This window comes from Eubalaena glacialis, chromosome 12, assembly GCF_028564815.1.
Source record: "Eubalaena glacialis isolate mEubGla1 chromosome 12, mEubGla1.1.hap2.+ XY, whole genome shotgun sequence".
NCBI classification, from domain to species: domain Eukaryota; kingdom Metazoa; phylum Chordata; class Mammalia; order Artiodactyla; family Balaenidae; genus Eubalaena; species Eubalaena glacialis.
This window is the reverse complement of record NC_083727.1, coordinates 52,943,616-52,963,310: the sequence shown is the minus strand read 5'-3', so window position 1 is coordinate 52,963,310 and position 19,695 is coordinate 52,943,616. Positions and strand designations below refer to the sequence as shown.

The following is a 19,695-nucleotide window of genomic DNA, read 5'->3' as shown; positions in this document are numbered from 1 at the left end:
CTATGCAGGCTGTTTCAATCATTACGAGGCATAGGTACAGACTAGTGATGACTTTTGTAAATGATAAAACATTTGCAGAAATTGTTATATTTTTATGGGCTGTAATACTTCAGTTTTCAAAAGTTTGGGGTTATTTTGTTTTATTTTGTTATGGGTATAAAGCAACTTTGACACAGAATTTTAATGCTGAACTACTCATCCAGATGACAGGAGAGGTGAGGGGGCTAGGGACAAAATTTTCTTCCTACGCATTTGTTTTTAGGCATTTATATTTGCCTGAGTGCTTTGGTACCATGGTGACAGCTTAGCAACAGCTAGATGCAAATGAAGGTAATCTGCCATGCCAGCCTCTGATCATAAAAAGTTGGTAGGTAGGACACTGGGAAGAAAAATACAGATGTTTAGACATTTAATGGTTTAATCAAAAAGAGACTTGCTCTCTCTATTACCTGCCCTTGTCCGTCTCTTCATGTTCTCTCTCTCTATCTCTTTATAAAGAGATGAGGATCTAAAAAAAAAAAAAAAAAAACCCAAACAAACCCCCGTATTTAAATTGATGAGATAAAACAAAAATTAAACCTTTTTAAATAGGAAATAAAACAAGACACTTTATTATTTCTTAAATAGGATCTAATGATCACAATGTGTGCATGGAAAGTGTTTTTTGTTTTTTTGCTTTTTGTTTCTGGCCGCGCTGCGTGGCACGCGGATCTTAGTTCCCCGACCAGGGATCAAACCCATGCCCTCTGCAGTGGAAGTGCGGAGTCCTAAGCACTGGACTGCCAGGGAAGTCCCTGGAAAGTGTTTTGCAAAGACATTTCCAAAGGGTTTTTTCATACTAATGGACATTTGATTTCTGTTGATGGCTATTAAAGGGACAAAGTTACATAAAATATAAATACCTTTGGACCAGCAGACTTGGATGACATGATGGATACTGTCATTTTTAAAGACAACATATGATGTCTTTCATTATCTTTATTATAATTTATATGTAAAACAGAGAAAGTAAAATAATCTGAAAGGAAGAACATAACCTTTGGAAAGCTAGGAGGAAATAAAATCACCTTGATTTTCAGGGCTATTAATTTTATTTCAAATACCCTGGTAATGGTAAAATACAGGTTAAAGCAAATAGTCGTTAGCTAGTTGAACAGACATGGCAAATGGACTTCAACTTGCGTGCTGGCTCTGACACAATAATAGTGGCTGCCTGGAGAGCTGTGTTGAGGAGGATTCTGAGGTTCTGTAGGAAAGGGCTGTGAGTGATGAGTAAACACCTGTCACAGCTGAGAGGGAGACTAGAGGGTAAGAGACTTGTTAAGTGCAATGTGGGGGGTGGAATGCAAGGAGGGTTAGCCCAAAGCACCCAAATACAGACTGTAAATTTATTTTAAGTCTTACATTTTATATTGTAATGAATGCAAATCTTACATTTAATTCCATAATATATATATCTGGTATGCTATACAAGTTTAAAGGCTCATTTGTAGTTAAATTACCTAACGTTAACTTTGTGGGAAAAAAATATGTTCTTAGACAATGTGCTTGTTCATTCTGTGGCTTCCACAGTACCTGGCAGGCTTCTGAGTATCCCTGGGAGTCTCTGCACCCCATTTAGTGACACCCACACCTAGAAGATTGATAGAAATAAAACAGTTTAAATTTGTGCATGATAATGTAAGACTCAGAGAAGTAAATTAACCTGCTTGGCAGTAGCAGAGCTGGGATTTGAAGACTCTAAAGCCCAATTTCTTGTTCGTTTGTTTGTGTTTTTTTGGCCGCACCATGTAGGATCTTAGTTCCTGGACCAGGGATTGAACCCGTGCCCCCTGCAATGGAAGCTCGGAGTCTTAATCCCTGGACCACCATGGAAGTCCCTAAAGCCCAATTTCTTAACAAAGAGTCTGTCTATATTATTCCAAAGACAAGTACCAGGATTCCCTGGGATTCAGGGTTTGGTATTAAATTACTGATCTGAAAAAGAACTTTTGGGGCTACAGAAGACCATACGGTAACTAGTAAGTTGGCAATTTCAGTACTGCTGTTAAAGAAAAGCATGGTTTCCATTTGGGGTTACGGAAAAGTTATACAAATAGTGGTGATGGCTGCACAACAGTGTGAATATAATTAATGTCACTAAATTGTACACTTAAAATTACTAAAATAGCACATATTATGCTATACATATATATATTACCACAATAAAAAAAAAGAAAATCGTGATTCATGGATTAGAAGATTAATATCGTTAAGATGGCAATTATCCAAAATTAGATCAATATATTCAATGCAATCCCTATCAAAATCCCAGCAGGCTCTTTTGTAGAAATTGACAAGCTGATCCTAAAATTTTTATAGAAATGCAAAGGACCCAGAGTGGCCAAAACAATTCTGTAAAAGAAGAACTACAAGTGTAAATGCGGAAATCTGAATAAGATTGATGGACTGTATCAATGTCAACATTCTGGTTGTGATCTTGTCCTATAGTTTTACAAGATGATACCATTGGGGAAAATTGTAAACGGTACCTAGAATCTCTCTGTATTATTTCTTACAACTACTTGTGAATTTATAATTACCTCAAAATTAAAAGTTTAATAAAAAAAAAAAAGCCAGAGGACTTCTACTTCCCAATTATAAAATTTAATATAAAGCTATAGCAATCGGGCTTCCCTGGTGGTGCAGTGGTTAAGAATCCGCCTGCCAACGCAGGGGACGTGGGTTCGAGCCCTGGTCCGGGAAGATCCCACATGCCGCAGGGCAACTAAGCCTGTGTGTCACAACTACTGAGCCTGTGCTCTAGAGCCCGTGAGCCACAACTACTGAAGCCCGCGCGCCTAGAGCCCGTGCCCCGCAACAAGAGAAGCCATAGCAATGAGAAGCCCTCGCACCGCAACGAAGAGTAGCCCCCGCTCGCCGCAACTAGAAAAAGCCTGCGCACAGCAACAAAGACCTAACGCAGCCAATAAATAAACAAACAAACAAATAAATAAAGATAAAGCTATAGTAATCAAGGAAGTGTGGTTCTGGCATAAGGACAGACATAGAGATCAATGGAACAGAATTGACAGAAACAGACTCTTGTATTTAGGGTCAACTGATTTTCTACAAAGTTGCTAGGGCAACTCAAAGGAGGAAAGAATAGTCTTTTCAACAAATGGTTCTAGAACAACTGGATATCCACATACAAAATAAAATTAATTTAGTCCAGTGGTTTTCAATGGGGGCGATTTTGGCTTCCCAAAGGCAGGGAACTTTTGGCAATGTCTAGAGACAATTCTGATTGCCGCAGCTGGGGTTGGGGTGCTACTGGCATTTAATGTGTATACGCCAGAGATGCTGCTAAACATCCAGCAATGCACAGGGCAACCCCACAACAAAGAATGACCCAGCCCAATATGTCAATAATGCTGAGGATGAGATACCTGATTTAAACCTTTACCTCACACTATATACAAAAATTAACTAAAAATGGATCATAGACCTAAATGTAAGAGCTAAAACTATACAACTTTGAGAAAAGAACATTGGAGAAAATCTTTGTGACTTTGGGTTAGGCAAAGATTACTTAGATATGACACTGAAAGCATGATCTATAGAAGAAAAAATTGATAAATTGGACTTCATCAAAATTAAAGGCTTTTGCGCTTCAAAAGGAACCATTATGAAAATGAATTTAAGCTATAGATTGGGAGCAAATATTTGCACACCATATATCAGATAAAGGACTTATATTCAGAATATATAAAGAATGCTTATAACTCAATAATAAGACAAACAACCCAATTAAGAAATAGGCAAAAGATTTGAACAGACATTTCACCAAAGAAGATATATAAATGACTAACATGCTCATGAGACGATGCTTAACATCATTAGTCATTAGGAAAATGCAAATACAAATCACAATGAGATACAGTCTCATTCCTACTAGAATAGCTATAATAAAAAATGGAATACTGGGGACTTCCCTGGTGGTCCAGTGGTAAAGAATCCGCCTTGCAATGCATGGGATGCACAGGTCTGATCCCTGGTCAGGGAACTAAGATCCCACATGCCACGGGGCAACTAAGTCCCCGCGCCACAACTACTGAGCCCATGCGCCGCAAGGAAAGATCCTGTGTGCCACAACTAAGACCCGACACAACCAAAAAAAAAAAAAATAGCAATAATAAAAGAAAAATAAATAAATAAAATAAATATTTTTTTAAAAAAGGGAATACCAAGAGTTGGCAAAGATGTGAAGAACTTGGAACCCACATGTGTTGGAAAGGTAAAATGATACAGTTATTTTGGAAAACGGTCTGGCAATTTCTAACAGGTTAAACATAAATTTATTATAAATTTTACTCCTGAGGATCTACTCAGGAGAAATGAAAACTTATGTCCACATAATGACTTGTACATGAGTATTCACGACAGCATTATTAATAATAGGTGAACAGTAGAAACAACCCAAATGACAATCAACTAGTAAAGGGATAAATGAACATATCTGTTCGATGGAATATTATTCAGCAATATAAAGGAATGAAATAATGATTAATTCCACAACATACATAAACCTCAAAAACATTATGCTAAGTGACAGAAACCAGATGCAAAAGACTAAGTATTGTAAAACTCCATTTATATAAAATGTCCAGAGAAGGCAAATCTATAGAGACAGAGAGTAGATTAGTGGCTGCCTAGGATTGAGGGTGGGAGCGGGGGTTGACTGCAAATGTGCACAAGGGATCTTTAAAACTGAATTGTAGTGATGCTTGCACAATTTTGTAAATTTACTAAAAAGCATTGAATTGTATACTTAAACTAGATGAATTTTATGATATGTAAACTATACTTCAATAAAGCTGCTTTTGAAAATGCAATTAAAGCAATTCTAAATCTTCAAAAAAAGAAGAGTAAAAGGAAAGAGAAGTACAGAACTGCATAAACAGGCAGCAATTAGGAAGCTCACAATTAACTGATCGGATTCCACATACACAAGTAAGTTTAAGTAACTGTGCAACTCATGATATAAGGGAGGAGGACAGGCAGGGAGACTTCATTGAAATGTGACAAGTGAGAAGTAATGCGAATAGTAAAGTTATGATGATTAATTTAAGGAAGGAAAGGTTGCAAGTGTAGTTTAATTCTTTGAGGATGATGCTGTTTTCTCTTCATTTGAAGGCTTACAAAAAAAGAAAGATCCAAACAAAAGAAGACAATAACAAAACACAATAAACTCATACCATTATAGCATGAAAGGTTTGAGTCAGATAAAGGTTATTTTGTTTCCCTTCAAACAAACCCTAGGAGTTTCCTTCTCCCAAGTCCTTGAAGAAGGAAAGACGGCTCCTCAACTCTTAGAAAATGGTTTCTCCATGGTTTTGGCCGAGAGCAGAACCTAAAACAACTGCCTGAGGGCCTTTCCCGTCCTAGGAGATTGTCAACCTCAGTGGGAAGAAAGAAGTCATCCTACTGAAGTGTGGCTGGCTGAGAACTTGCAGTGAAGCAAGAGGAAAATACATAGAGATGTGAATCCATTTTGAGCATTGTTTCGAAGGAATGGGAACCACCAACTGAAAAGATTAATCATTCAGGCTAAAGAATTTTAAGGGAATTTATTCCACAGTTTTAACCTGCTGCTGTGGAGAACCTGCAGGGGCACTATTTTTCCAAGACAAAGACTTTCTTAGTAGCAGGTTGGGATGTTGACTTATGAGTATTTACCATATACCCATTTATCCCAGAGAAACCAATCAGGAATAGAAATTCAATATACCTTGTTTAGAATTTAAGCTACTTATCAATAGTGGTTATGAAGACTGCAGCACCATGAAAATATGTTTATGATGTATTATGTAAAAACAGCAGGACCCAAAGTTGAATTTATACTGTAATTACAACCATGCAAAAAAGATAGGCATAGCAGAAAAGGCTGGATTAAATACAAATGAAGTGGTAATACTGATTATGTGAGCATGGTGAGACTGAGAGTAATTTTTTTCTATTTTCCAAAATTTCTTTAAAAGTGTTTATTTACTTAAATGCATCAAAAAGTGAAATCTTCCCAACAACAGTCAAGGCAGTGGGGAGCCTACTCATTTGCTCAGGATGCACAGTGAAGGGTATACTATCAGTCTTAGAAGTGAGCAGATCACATTGAAAGAAAGCTGATAGAGCTTTTCCATGAAGATGGAATCAGCATTTATAAAAAGAAAGAAAAGGAAGGAAAGCCTGAGAAACTTTCTCTTTCTACGGAAGAGTAAGAAATACATATCTAGGAAGAACATTCCTCCACCGGTAGAGGCCTAAAACCTAGCACTTCAGCGCCCCAAGGGCAGGTGGGGAAGCTAAAGGGAGGGGTGGACCCCACTGTCAGTTCTGGCCCCTCTGGGTTCTCCCCAGGTGACCTTCTTTTTCAAAAGTATGTTATCTCCTTAATGTAAAGGCAGAATCCCTTCTGAAAGAATAAAACAGTTAATCTGAGAAGGGATTAGGAGTGACGGTAGGAAATGGAGAAAGAGGTAAATGACAGTCTTGTTAGATTGCTTTGTGTTTTAAAAAGAAAGTGCAAACAGCTTTATTATTACTAAAAGGTGATTAACAATAATGGAAACTATTAATAATAATGGAGTGACAATTGTGTCCTCACAAATAGATTAAAAAATCAACCCAATCCATCTCTGCCCTTTTGAGTTTTAGCAAAGGTGTGGCATGCCTTCTCCAGATTGAGAGGCAGTCATTAGATTCTAAAGATAAATCCTGGAACTTCTATTGGTCAGAAAGGTGAGATCTTAACAATAGGATTTCACAGTGGGAAGACAAATGAAGGGGCAGGAAAGAATCTTCCTGAAACTAAGAACTCTAGGAAGGAACGTGAAAAGGGTTTTCTGAAAGCAAGGTTCTCCTTATCTGCGATGGACCTGCTGTTTAGTTAGTCTTTTATTTTTTTTTGGCTGCGCCACGTGGCTTACAGGATCTTAGTTCCCTGACCAGGGATTAAACCCAGGCCACAGCAGTGAAAGCACCGAGTCCTAACCACTGGACCGCCAGGGAATTCCTAGTTAAGTCTTAAAAAAGAGAGAAAGAAAAAGAAGTTTCCTTTAGCTGCAATTTTGTTGATTAAACACAATTCCCCCAAAGCCACTTGCCCAAAGAGATCTATGTTACAGCAACTTGTCAGGTTTTGAAAGACAATCACGGATTATTCAGATTACTTTCTGGTCACCTGAGTTCATTGTGTTGTAGGTACTGGGCCTTAAAAAATGTGTACATCTTTTTGGAGCATTTTGCACTAATGTATATGTCTTTTACCCCAAGTTTGTAGGTTTCACCTGCATCCTGGGCCACAGCAATAACATTGGCATAGGTAAAAGAAAGTCTCAAACATTAGAGAATGAGACCTGGACCAGGCACACAATGTCACTGATGATTTATTTTTAGGTGTGACTAGGTTACCACATTATATAAGAAAACATGAAGAGGATTTAGTGTTGTCATCAAGTAAAACTCACAACAAAGTTTAATGATAGTCATAATCCTTATCTTCTTTCAAAGTAACTAATAGTGAATGGCAAATAACTCACTATCTAATCAATATCTAATTGATACTGTTTTTTAGAAACAGTTTTTCTAAGTTGGGGAATTTAAAAGAAGATGACTTAGTGGCACAGGAAACGGCTTTGTAGTTCCTCGGGAAATATAATTTAAAAATTTCGAAAAGAATGTCTCTAGAGGTGGGACTAAGAGAGAGATGTGTGAGACACAAAAGGAAGGGTAGTCAGAGAAGAGGGGAAGTGGGTCACAGGTGCTGGGGGGGTGAGGGCGGAAGCTGCATTAGCAAGGTGAAATGCTGTGGGGAAGTCTGCATGCAGGGGGTTGGCTGGTAAACCTCACAGTGAGGCCACCATCTGTGAATGAGAAGAAGGCATCTCAGTGGAGTAGGGCCGTGAGACCCGATAGATTTGTTGAACAAGTAGTCTTTGAGTGTCTACAGTGCTGGCGCTGGTCTAGATGGTGGGGACCCGGCAGTGAATGTAGTGAATGACCAATTGCAAGGGTTAGGAGTTAGTAGCCTGTAAGAAGGTGTGCTGCTAATGCTAGGAAGAAAAAAGTAGAGGTGGAAGGATAAACAGGGGAAGTGAGGGATGTCATTTAGGGGAGAACTGAGCCCATTCATAGCCAGCAGGGGAGACACAAGACTCAAGAATAGAGACATGAGGGAGACAGGAGGCTGAAGGCTCAAGATCTTTGGAGAGGAGTAGAGTCTTATCTGGAAAGAGAAGCAAAGGAAGAGAGAAAGAGGTGCTGTCTGGAAAGACTCTAAAGTGGGGAGATGGTGTGTGAAGGCAAGCCAGTCTGTCAGAGGCAGTCCTTTCTGCCGGCTCCTGCATCTATGAATGGGGGATTAAGTCTTACCCCCAGAGAGTGGTCATGGGATTCGAACAAGACAGTACTGTTAAGGCCCTTAGCAGAGTGCCTGGTATACACGCAGAGCCCTTACTATACTTGAAGAAAAGACTGATAGGGAGGAAGGAGAGTGCACGTGGGCTCAGGGGCCTGAAGTGAGTGAGGTTTGCAGGTCCAGGTGGGGGGAAGAGGGACAATGGTTAATGAATGAATTCTTCACTCTAGCAAGAAACTGGGGGTGGAGGGTGATGCAGAGGGGGTAAAGGAGAAGACATTCTAAGGTCACTAACTCTGCCTTGTCAGTACATTCCCTGGCAGCACTCAGGCAGTAGGCCAAAAAGTGTAATTAAGCGCGTCTTGCTGCCCTCAAATTTCTCCCTAGAGATTGTCTGAAATTATAAAGGCCTAAAATGAATTAATAAATAAATATCCCTGAAGAAGGGGTATGGAGAAGACTATCAGTATTTAACACTTTAGACTGACTTAGCCAGCGTATTAGGTTTAACAAAAGCAGAGCTGTCACTCAACAGTGAGGGCAGGGCTGCTGCTCCCAGGGAGCCTGACGGGCAGGCACAGGAGAGGGAACAGAGGCCTGGAAGGCAGCTGGGAAGATGAAAGGGAGGTAGGAAATGTTCCAAAGAAAGCAGAAAGGCGGGTGTTGAAACAAAGAGTCCAGGATTATAAGCCATACAAAGGAGAGCTGGGAATTCTTTAGGTCACCTGTGAGGCAGCTTGGCAAGAAGTCTGCCATTAAGTTTCATGCTTTCCTTCATAGCCTCTCTTTGGGTTTCACCTTCCCTCTTCCCTGAATTTCACATAGCATCTTTGTTATCTAGAGAGTCAGAAATGGTAAACTTTTAGAAAATAAAACAAAGCTGGAGAGGACCTCATATATTCTCTTGTTTAACCTTATTTTACAAATGTGGAAACTGAGGCTCAGAGGGAAGTGACTTGTTCAAGGTCACACAGCGAACCAGGTGCTAAACCAGAACTAGAAGAGCCCTAGAATCCTGCCTTGTGTTCCACAGTACCCGACCATCTGCTTAATAAAACCTACAGCTTGCTGAAGTTCCTGCTCATCCAGAGAACACAAAGCATGACTCCTCCTTTGTGGAAGTTAATGATTAAAACCTAGTCTGATCTAAAGCATCTAACCATAGTTACTAATTAAGCCAATTTCTGTGAGAAAAGACATTTCAAACAGAAGAGTGGAGTGTTCTCTTCAGCTAAATCTATAGGCCTTCAGATTGTAGTAGCATAAACTGTACAATTACAACATTTCAAGTATGCTTAAAAATATTTCAAAATACAATACCTTAACCTCTGTAGCTTACATTTTCTTTTCATTGCATGCCACATGATGGGTCCTGATAAAACAGTTTTGTAACTTTTGAAGAAAGAATTTAACTAAAGTGACTTCACTTAGTGTTTGAGTGAACTAGGTAATAAAATCTGTTTGCTGTGTTCGCTGTCTCCAGATAGGGCTGTAATTACACCACATAAGGAAGAAAGGTAGCTGAGTCTCAATCTAGATCATTTATGTAAACTCAGCCTTCTTGTCAACGGTGTTCTCATATTGCATGCATGCAAACCTCAAAAATCATCTCCTATGAACCACAGAGAGACAGTGTCCAATTGCAGGCCTGTGAGATTGCTTATATTCTTTCTGTAATTGGATGTCTGTGGCTCAAGACCAAAATTTGACACTCTGAGGCTAAAAAAAAAAATCACCAATGAATTCCCCAGTACAACGATTATATATCTGACGCTTGTAAAAATTAAAGGTATTCTCTACACCAACGTATTACAAATGAATACATTTACTTGAAAAAAAGAAGCATCCTGTTCAGCTTAAAAAAAAAAAAGTTTGGTTCTTTGAAATGCGTTTGAAAAAATTTGGTCTTCCAGAAAGAAAAACAGGCAATTCCTACTATAACCAAGTTAACATCTGATAACATTTTAATCTCCTACTTCAAATATTTGGCATTATTTTTTCAGCAGTTTCCCCCCCAAAATCTTACAGAACCCAAGAAGCACAAAGTATATCCATACTGCATCTATAAATACAAAGACATAATTGCAAGAAGACAAAGCATGTTTTTTTTTCTTAATCATTAAACTACCCTCCGTTATGAAAAATTGGTCACTCGTTTTTGATTTGACAGTCCTCCCTGGCTGGCATTGATAGTGTTTCTCTTGACACCTGCAGCTTCCAGCTTGCCCTGTCCTCTCTAGAAGGAAAACCACAGGCCACCGCCCTGGCGCCATCCCTGGCTCAGTCCAATCAATAAGGACTTATTTCCTGTCCATTTGCTGAGGTCACAGGAGCGAATCTCATTAATTATTTCTGCTTCTGAAGCCTCAAGCGTGCTTCTGGCGTGACAATTGAAAACTGCTTGACCTTTTTTCTTCTAATTTTGTTTGTAGCAGTTCCAAAAAGAAGGCAGTATTCATTTAGCAGTGTGGTAAAAAGAAAAAAAATGTATATGTTGTTAAAGTCATTAACACATTTAGATCTTTCATCATGAAAGCTCTCCCGATCACCTCATTCCCCAGTTTTTTTCAGCTAACGAACAATAGTCTTTTTAATTTGGTGTCATGAATATCTGGTCACAGCAAACACAATGTTTTCTAAAGCAGTTCTGGCCTCCGAGGGAGGAAAGCTCTCCAGGGCCTCCAGTGCCTTGTTTCCATGGTAACGACACAGGTCAATAGCTGAAGTCACACCTTTGCCAGCTTTGATTGTTTCTCGCAACTGTTAAGAAACAAATGCACAGTAAAAGTCAGTTTTTAAGGTACCACAATTAAATTGGGGAGGAGAGGTGGAAAACAAAGAAGGGGAGAAACAGTATAGATTCACTGTTTCTGCTTTTGAGGTTAAAGAGGACACCATTCTCCAGTGATTTTGAGGCACTAACATTCCCTAAGGCTGCTAGGTTTCGGCCCTCCAGAGCAGAACAATAGGCTCCAATTAGCCTAATTACACCTCTTCCCCAACTCCTGCCCCGTGATATCTTGAAGTGGGCCCTGCTGGGGGGTGGCGGTGATGAAGGCGGAGGGCATTTACATCTCTGACATTTTGAATTCAGCAGCCTGATATTCTTAGGTGAGGAAGGCTTCATTAACATCCTAGTTAATAACTAATATTTTTACATTGTATGTTGACACAATAGTCCATGTGAAAATTCAAGAAAGACACATAGTATTAGATCTGAGCACTACATTATGAAAACTGTAAGACTTTGGGAGGAATGAATTAAAATACCCTTTGTGAAGAATAAAGTCAACTCTTGCCCACAAATGGAGTTGATTTCCAATTCCTCTCCCTGATGACTGGAAAGGACCAATACAATGGTTACACTTTAGAGCTGAAAAAGACTTATAATGATTTGGCCGGTCCACTTCCCCTTGCCCTGATTCCATCTTCTCCTTCTCAGTGAATGCCTCTAATGTCTGCTTTACTCCCTAAATCAGAAACTCGGGAGTCCTCCTTCATCCATTCAGGCAGCATGGCTCAGCCATGACTGAACTTTCTGGCTCCCCACTCGGTTGGCTGGGGCCCAGCGACAAGTTCTAGTCTATGACACATGAATGGCGCGTGTCACTTCCGGGCTGTAGCATTTAACGGTCCATGTGAGTCCCGCCAGAGGTTTCCCTCTGGTACATCAACCAGTCACATCGGAGAAGCTCCTCAGGTTGGATCCTCGAGTGACCACAGTGAGCAATCACGGTGCCTCTCCAACCTGCACAGGACATGTAGTATGGGCAAGAAACACATCTGTTGTCTGAAGAGACTGTCAGGCTGTCTGTGGCCATCTTGACTGATATACTCACTAAGTCCCAGCCATTCTATCTCATACAAAGCCCTCAAATTATCATCTGCTCTTCACTCTCATTGCCACATCAGTTCAGGCTATCATCATCGCTTGCTTGGGTTATTTTTGCAATCACCTCCTAAAGAGTCTTCCCACCACCAGTTCTTTGCCCCTGGACTCCATCCTTCATGCTGCCAAGGAGATCTTTATAAAAAGCAAATGTGATCCTGCTTAAAACCCTCCACTGCCTTCCAATAGCTTTAAGGAAAAAAAAGTCCAAGCTCTTTCATGAGGCATGGAAGTCCTTTCCCTTTCCGCCGTTTCATCATTACTTAGGGAAACTACTTGCAGCTGATGGCTTGAGACAGTCTCCACACACACCCCTCGCCCCATCAAGCTTCCCAAATTCCACTTGGGTGGAATGTACACAGCTAGGATGACAGCCCTAAGGGGCTAGGTGCCCTTCTTCCTTGGGGCTCCTGGAGTGCCCTGTGTATATGTGGAGTACAGCATTATTATATAGTGTTGTATTTTAATTCTCCATTCACTTATCTATCTCTTCATTAGACTTGGAGCTATCGTATAATGCATGAAACATAAAGGAATAAAAGAAATAACCTGCTTTACTCCCCTAATTATATAGATGAGAGGAGAGGGCCAGAGAAGCTCAGCGGCTCATACAAGATCATAGATGGATAGTGACAAAACTGCGATCAGAAGCCAGTTTTCCTAACACCCAGTCCAGTGGCACTTAATATTATACTCCGCCAGACTCTCAGCATTCTACAGGTATTTCCACACTGCATATGAACTTTGGTATTGTTTCAGCCTAGGGTTCCCTGGTCTCCTGCCATCACTGAATGCATGAAGGCACTAAAATGGTCCTGGGTATCAGAGGTAGCCAGATTCAAACTCCTCTTCCAGCTCCCATCTTAGAGAGGCCAGTTAACTGCTCTGAGTTCTAAATGGGGATAATATCAGTCCCTTGTAGGACTGCTGGGGGGTTACTGCATGAGACAGTATAGAGTGCTTGACAGTGTCTAAAACACCATAGATATTCAGAACGACTTAACTCTTCTTCCTCCTCAAGCCCTTAGCCATTGCCAAGAAAGCTACCCCATCCACCAAGATCAAGTCTATTTTAGCTTGACGCACAGCAACCTCAAAGGTAGTTGAACTTGGATCAGACCAGCCTTAAAGATTAAAAAAAAAGAAAAAGAAAGAACATGCTTCTTATTTTCATTATCTTTAATTCCCTCAACTCTAAATTAGACTGGCCAACATTCTCTATTCTGGACTTCTAGGTTGGTAACTGCAGGCAAGTGGATATCTGCATGACTGGATTTCAATTTGTAAATATTAATTGAGCACCTATTATGTGTAAAGAGTACAATGATCCTTTTTTGCTTTATGGGTCAGGAACTAACCAAGGGTATACTGTGAAAAGCAGCAAATGAAGGACTACAGATGACCAGAAAAATGAGACAGCAACTTTGATTAGAAGAGATTTAAGAAGGCCTTACAGAAAAGGGATTAAGGCATGTCCTGAGAATGTTGATAAGTAGTTATGGCGTCCGGGTAGCAAGAAAATTATAGGGAAAGAGAATAGCTTGAACAAAGGCACAGAGCAGACCAGAGCGAATGAAAACAGATTGGTGTGATACTTTGCAGGAGTAGGTGCGAGGGGACCCAGGTGGGCTCTGAAAACCAACCTAAGAACTTTATTAAAAATTTTTGTTATTATCAAATGTTTTATTTATTTTTTATTTATTTTTTTTATTTTTTGGCTGTGCTGCGTGGCATGCGGGATCTTAGTTTTATAAATTAAGTTCTGCTGGAAAATAGCCATGCCCATTTATTTAAGTATTGTCTACGGTTGTTTCTGTGCTATAACGGCAGACCTACAGAGTTGAGTAGCTGCCACAGACTATATGGAGTGCAAAGCCTAAAATATTTACACTTTGGCCTTTACAGGAAGTGTGTGACTTCTGGACGTAGCATAATTAATGAACGTGTATCTTCTACCTAGATTCAACAACCATTAATATTTTGCTATTTTTGTTCTATCTACTTGTATGTGTGTGTTTTCTGAATCATTTGAAAGTAAGCTGTTTAAGCTGGTATATTAGCTCTCCAGAGGAGGAAAAAGTCCTATTTGTAGCATTTGCAAATTTTTGTGGTATAAATACTCCCATCATGGCTGATTTCAAGCTACCAAGGGTTGTAGAATCACAAAATTCTTGAATATTTAACAACTGGCTCTCAGCTGGTAGGAGGAGGCTTGGACATACCACAGGCTGCAGGATGTTTTACCCTTGTTTTGAGAAGCATCTCCAAAGATAAGAACATTCTCCTACATGGCCAGAATACTATTATCACAGCTCAGAAAGTTAACAGTAATCCTCTCCTATTATCAATATCTAGTCCATCTGCAAATTTCCCCAATTGGCTCCAAAATGTCTTTTTTAGCCTTTTTTCCCCCCCAAACCACAATGAATCCTGGTTTACACACTGCATTCATCTGTTATGACACTTTAAACTTCTTCTTCCCCCTATAATATTGCCATTTTGAAAGGACCAAGCTATATTGTACAATGTTCTACATTCTGTGTTTCTCTGATTGCTACGCTTAGTTTGTTAGTCTGTAAACTTTATTCAGTCAGGCTCAACTGAATATCTGATGGTGACTTATATGGTATTTAACCCTACAATGAAGGGTAATTCAGACTAGGGCAAAATAGCACCCAGGAGGACATCACTAAAAGTTACTCAAGCCCTAAAAGAGTTAATTTCTCTTCCCCAATGACTACTGTACTTCCAGTTAATACTCCAATCTGCTCTCCACAGGGTTGGCTCCCAGGACTTTGCATACCAAGGACCCGATAGCTTCCACGTGTAAAATGCCCATTTCAGAACTCATCAGTAATCTAATCCTTCACGGAAGGTATTATTCCTCACAGGCATCTGTATACACTTCCACCAACTAAACATAAACTATTGGCTCAAAGTAAATCCTTTAGATATAATTAATAGAGCATAAACGAGACTTGTTTTTACTATAAATTAGAATAGGCCATGAGTTTATCCAGAAAAATACAATCTTGTCCTTTGTAAATAAATGCGACAAAAGACACATTAAGCTGGAGTTCCTAAACTTGGCTGACCATAAGATTCATCTGGGGAGCTTTCAAATGCAGATGCCTAGGCCTCATTCCTGGAGATGGATTCAGTAAGGCCTAAAAAAAAATGCTTCTTTTTTTATGCTTTTTTAAAATGCTAATCACTGGTCATTCCAATGATTAGCCAGATTTGGGAGTACCTCACTCGCTGGGGCATGTATTTTGAGAGACTGTATTTTAAAACTGTCATGTTGGGTTTATATCGTTTTAACCACACTTCCAAAGGGTTGTCCTTGCGATGCTCAAATTAAATTTAGCAAGCATTTATTGGGCACCTATATGGTATAGGTATATAGTAGGGGCTGGAGGTACAGAGAGAAACACAGTTGCTGCCCCCAGGACCACCTGTTAGAGGGCTTGTCATAGGGCTACAGAACCAGAGAGGGTTGACTGGAACACTGAGGGATTGGGCCCATGACCTTGGTTCTAATAACTGCAAGAGAAAAGACCACAATTAAAAAAAAATTATTTCCGCTTTTGCCTTCCCCTACATTTTGACTGGGCAAATTCCCAATTGATGCATAGGTAGAACTTTCCGTATTAGGATGTGGCTAGAAATGCTAGTATGCCCACTCTGGCCTTTACGACCTGAAAAACACTTTAGCTGTAGGATAAATTAAAAAAATACAAAATGGTGAATTATCGGTATGCATTTTATTTCCCTGATATAGCACTTTAGGGCAATAATGTAATTAAATCTCTAATTAAGTCAACTGAATAATTGTATAAGTGCAGAATCACCCGAAATAAATTAAGTCCAAATCCCCTGCTAGAGGATCCAATTAAAGATATTAACACAAAGAGGATCCACAGTACTTAAAATGCATGATTATTTAACATTTATTAAAAGGTGTTATTAAACACCTTTTCCGTGATAAATGTTGCTTTTATGAGACCCTTTTGAGAAATCATTGTATGCCTCTGAAAACTATTTGGTTTGAAAGTCCTCTTAAAATATTAAAGGCAAGCCCTTGCCACGGGATCTAAGCAGCTTTAGAAGATGTGGAGGCAGCAGTCGCTTCTCTCCAATGAAACCAAAACAAGACCTTAGACCTCGAAGAAACCCCAAGCACCATCTTCGCTTCTCACCTCATTTTGCAGGAGAAGACACTGGATGAGAGAGGCTAAGTGATGTGGACCAGAGTCACGAGCAAATTTGAGAAATGCCCTAGGTTTCATTTCTGCACATCCAGAGCTCTTCTACTCTATAGCACTGGAAAAGATTTGGAGATAACCCCAAATTTTCTTTCACCCAACCAGATAGAGTGCTTAGAGAGAACAGGGATACTAAAACTCATCTGGAACACGGGGCAGATCTTGTTCTGAAGAAACTGTATAATAGAGAGTAAGGGAGTATGAAACAATATGTTAAAGTTTTGTTTTGTTTTTAAATGGTTGAAAACAGCTGGATAAGGGTAAAAGGAAACAAATGGAAGCCATGCTGTTATGGGAAGAGACCACATACCTCTCAACCAAGTGGTAGAAGTGGACCATGCTTCCTTAATAGAGATTATACAGCTGGCAGAAAGGTATGATGCAGTAATGATACGGGACTTCAACCTTTGAACATCTGCTAAAACTTGCATTCTATAGTTGACAAATTCCTGGTGTGCCTAACTGATAATCTTATGTATTAGAAGACAGAAGAAGCGCTTTTTGCTTAATTATGTCAGCATAGTTGGATATAAAGGTGATAGGAATTAACAAAAAATTAATGCCATCTTGGTATTAGAATCAGTCCTTAGAAAGGCCTAGCAGGAATGGGTTTGGACACCCAGACTATATGTTTGGAAAGTGCATTGCAAAAATAAGTTTAGTGAAAAGATTGCCATTAACTATAACTGGAAATAAAGTTCAAGGCTGATAGAAGCCTCTGAAAAACTAAATTCCAACAATGTCATACTTATTTATGAAAGTGACCCAAATAATGGCTACTGAATAAGCTCTCTCAGGGCTCTCATTTGAGAAGGTCCGGGTGTAAAAGGAGGAGCCTACGATCCCCTCCACTGCTGAGCATTTCCTCTGCACAGAGCACCACTGTGGAGACAGGGCACTATCCCTGTTTTGAAGGAGCTGACAAGAGAGAGGTACAAAACTGTAAAAACTGTGTGGGACTCCACCCAGAGGCTTGTATTGTCACCAGGACACTTGCCACAAGTGTTTTTGAAGTGCTGTTCCTCAGAGAAAATGTTCAAAGACAAACAACCTTGTCAGAATCTGCTAAAGACTGATGGGCATGCATGGGAGAAGGAGATGATGACAAAAATAAGGGGCTCCCAGATGTAAAGGCTGTATGTTGAGTAAGAACAAGTATGTGCAAATATGTGCAAAAGATAATATACTATTAACACTCCCTAACACCATACACAAAAATACACTCAAAATGGATGAAAGACCTAAATCTAAGGCCAGACACTATAAAACTCCTAGAGGAAAACATAGGCAGAACACTCTATGACATAAATCACAGCAAGATCCTTTTTGACCCACCTCCTAGAGAAAGGGAAATAAAAACAAAAATAAACAAATGGGACCTAATGAAACTTAAAAGCTTTTGCACAGCAAAGGAAACCATAAACAAGACGAAAGGACAACCCTCAGAATGGGAGAAAATATTTGCAAATGAAGCAACTGACAAAGGATTAATCTCCAAAATTTACAAGCAGCTCATGCAGCTCAATATCAAAGAAACAAACAACCCAATCCAAAAATGGGCAGAAGACCTAAATAGACGTTTCTCCAAAGAAGATATACAGATTACCAACAAACACATGAAAGGATGCTCAACATCACTAATCATTAGAGAAATGCCAACCAAAACCACAATGAGGTATCACCTCACACCAGTCAGAATGGCCATCATCAAAAAGTATACAAACAATAAATGCTGGAGAGGGTGTGGAGAAAGGGGAACCCTCTTGCACTGTTGGTGGGAATGTAAATTGATACAGCCACTATGGAGAACAGTATGGAGGTTCCTTAAAAAACTAAAAATAGAACTACCATATGACACAGCAATCCCACTCCTGGGCATACACCCTGAGAAAACCATAATTCAAAAGAGTCATGTACCACAATGTTCACTGCAGCACTATTTACAATAGCCAGGACATGGAAGCAACCTAAGTGTCCATCAACAGATGAATGGATAAAGAAGATGTGATACGTATATACAATGGAATATTACTCAGCCATAAAAAGAAATGAAATTGAGTTATTTGTAGTGAGGTGGATGGACCTAGAGTCTGTCATACAGAGTGAAGTAAGTCAGAAAGAGAAAAACAAATACTGTATGCTAACACATATATATGGAATCTAAAAAAAAAATGGTTCTAATGAACCTAGGGGCAGGACAGGAATAAAGATGCAGACGTACAGAATGGACTTGAGGACACGGGGAGGGGGAAGGGTAAGCTGGGATGAAGTGAGAGAGTGGCATGGACATATATACACTACCAAACGTAAAATAGATAGCTAGTGGGAAGCAGCCGCATAGCACAGGGAGATCAGCTCGGTGCTTTGTGACCACCTAGAGGGGTGGGACAGGGAGGGTGGGAGGGAGATGCAAGAGGGAGGAGATATGGGGACATATGTATATGTATAGCTGATTCATTTTGTTATAAAGCAGAAACTAACACACCATTGTAAAGCAATTGTACTCCAATAAAGATGTTAAAAAGAAAAAGATAATATACTATTAAAAGAAGACAAAGGAAATAGAACAACTGAAGAATGAGTTCAAAGTCGTAAAGACTAAAATAAATTCCATGAAGAGGGGCTTTTAAAGATGAAATGTGCATTCACATAGCCCATTACAGGTTGTCAGGGGGGCCTTGGATGCAGCTACCATCCTGGCTTCTGGTGTCCTTTGCTTTCCAAGACCACCCACCCTCCCATTCCAAACATCATATTATCCTCTAGGACAAATAACTGTGCAGCACCCCACTGAGCCCCTCCCTGCAGCAGCTTTCTTACTCTTTTTTTCTGATGTTCTTGTCCAGCTTTCATCCTCTAACATTTCCCTTCTCTGTCTTCCTCCTCACTCTGGAGACCTAGCTTCTGGTCTAGGGCACCTTCACAGATGCACCCACCCACCTCTGTTCTGCTCTCTCATGCTCAGAACGCACATAACTGTCCTTCCCGGCTACTGAAAGACTGTGAGAAATGTCACAGATGGGAGAGTCAAATGACTAATGCCTTCCAACACAGGACAAAAAAGAAAAAGATGAGGACGAATGTGCATTCTGGAACACAGATCTGTGAGCTTATGAAAATTATGGCAAAATTCCAGAAAAGGTTAT

At 39.8% G+C, this 19,695-nt stretch overlaps 1 protein-coding gene across 6 annotated transcripts in view; it reads right to left on the bottom strand.

Annotated features, from left to right (window-relative positions):
* Positions 1 to 1,110: 1,110 nt before the first annotated feature.
* Positions 1,111 to 19,695, bottom strand: part of PDSS2 (decaprenyl diphosphate synthase subunit 2) — a 264,539-nt gene continuing 245,954 nt past the window's right edge. For 4 of the 6 annotated variants that reach the window (XM_061207022.1, XM_061207025.1, XM_061207023.1 and 1 more), the window contains one exon: positions 10,338 to 11,155. In XM_061207022.1, coding sequence (XP_061063005.1) covers positions 10,997 to 11,155 — 159 coding nt within the window. In that variant the 3' untranslated portion in view covers positions 10,338 to 10,996. Of the gene's footprint in view, positions 1,634 to 10,337; positions 11,156 to 19,695 lie in introns of those variants that run through there. The other 2 variants (XM_061207024.1, XM_061207027.1) reach the window with 1 other exon arrangement.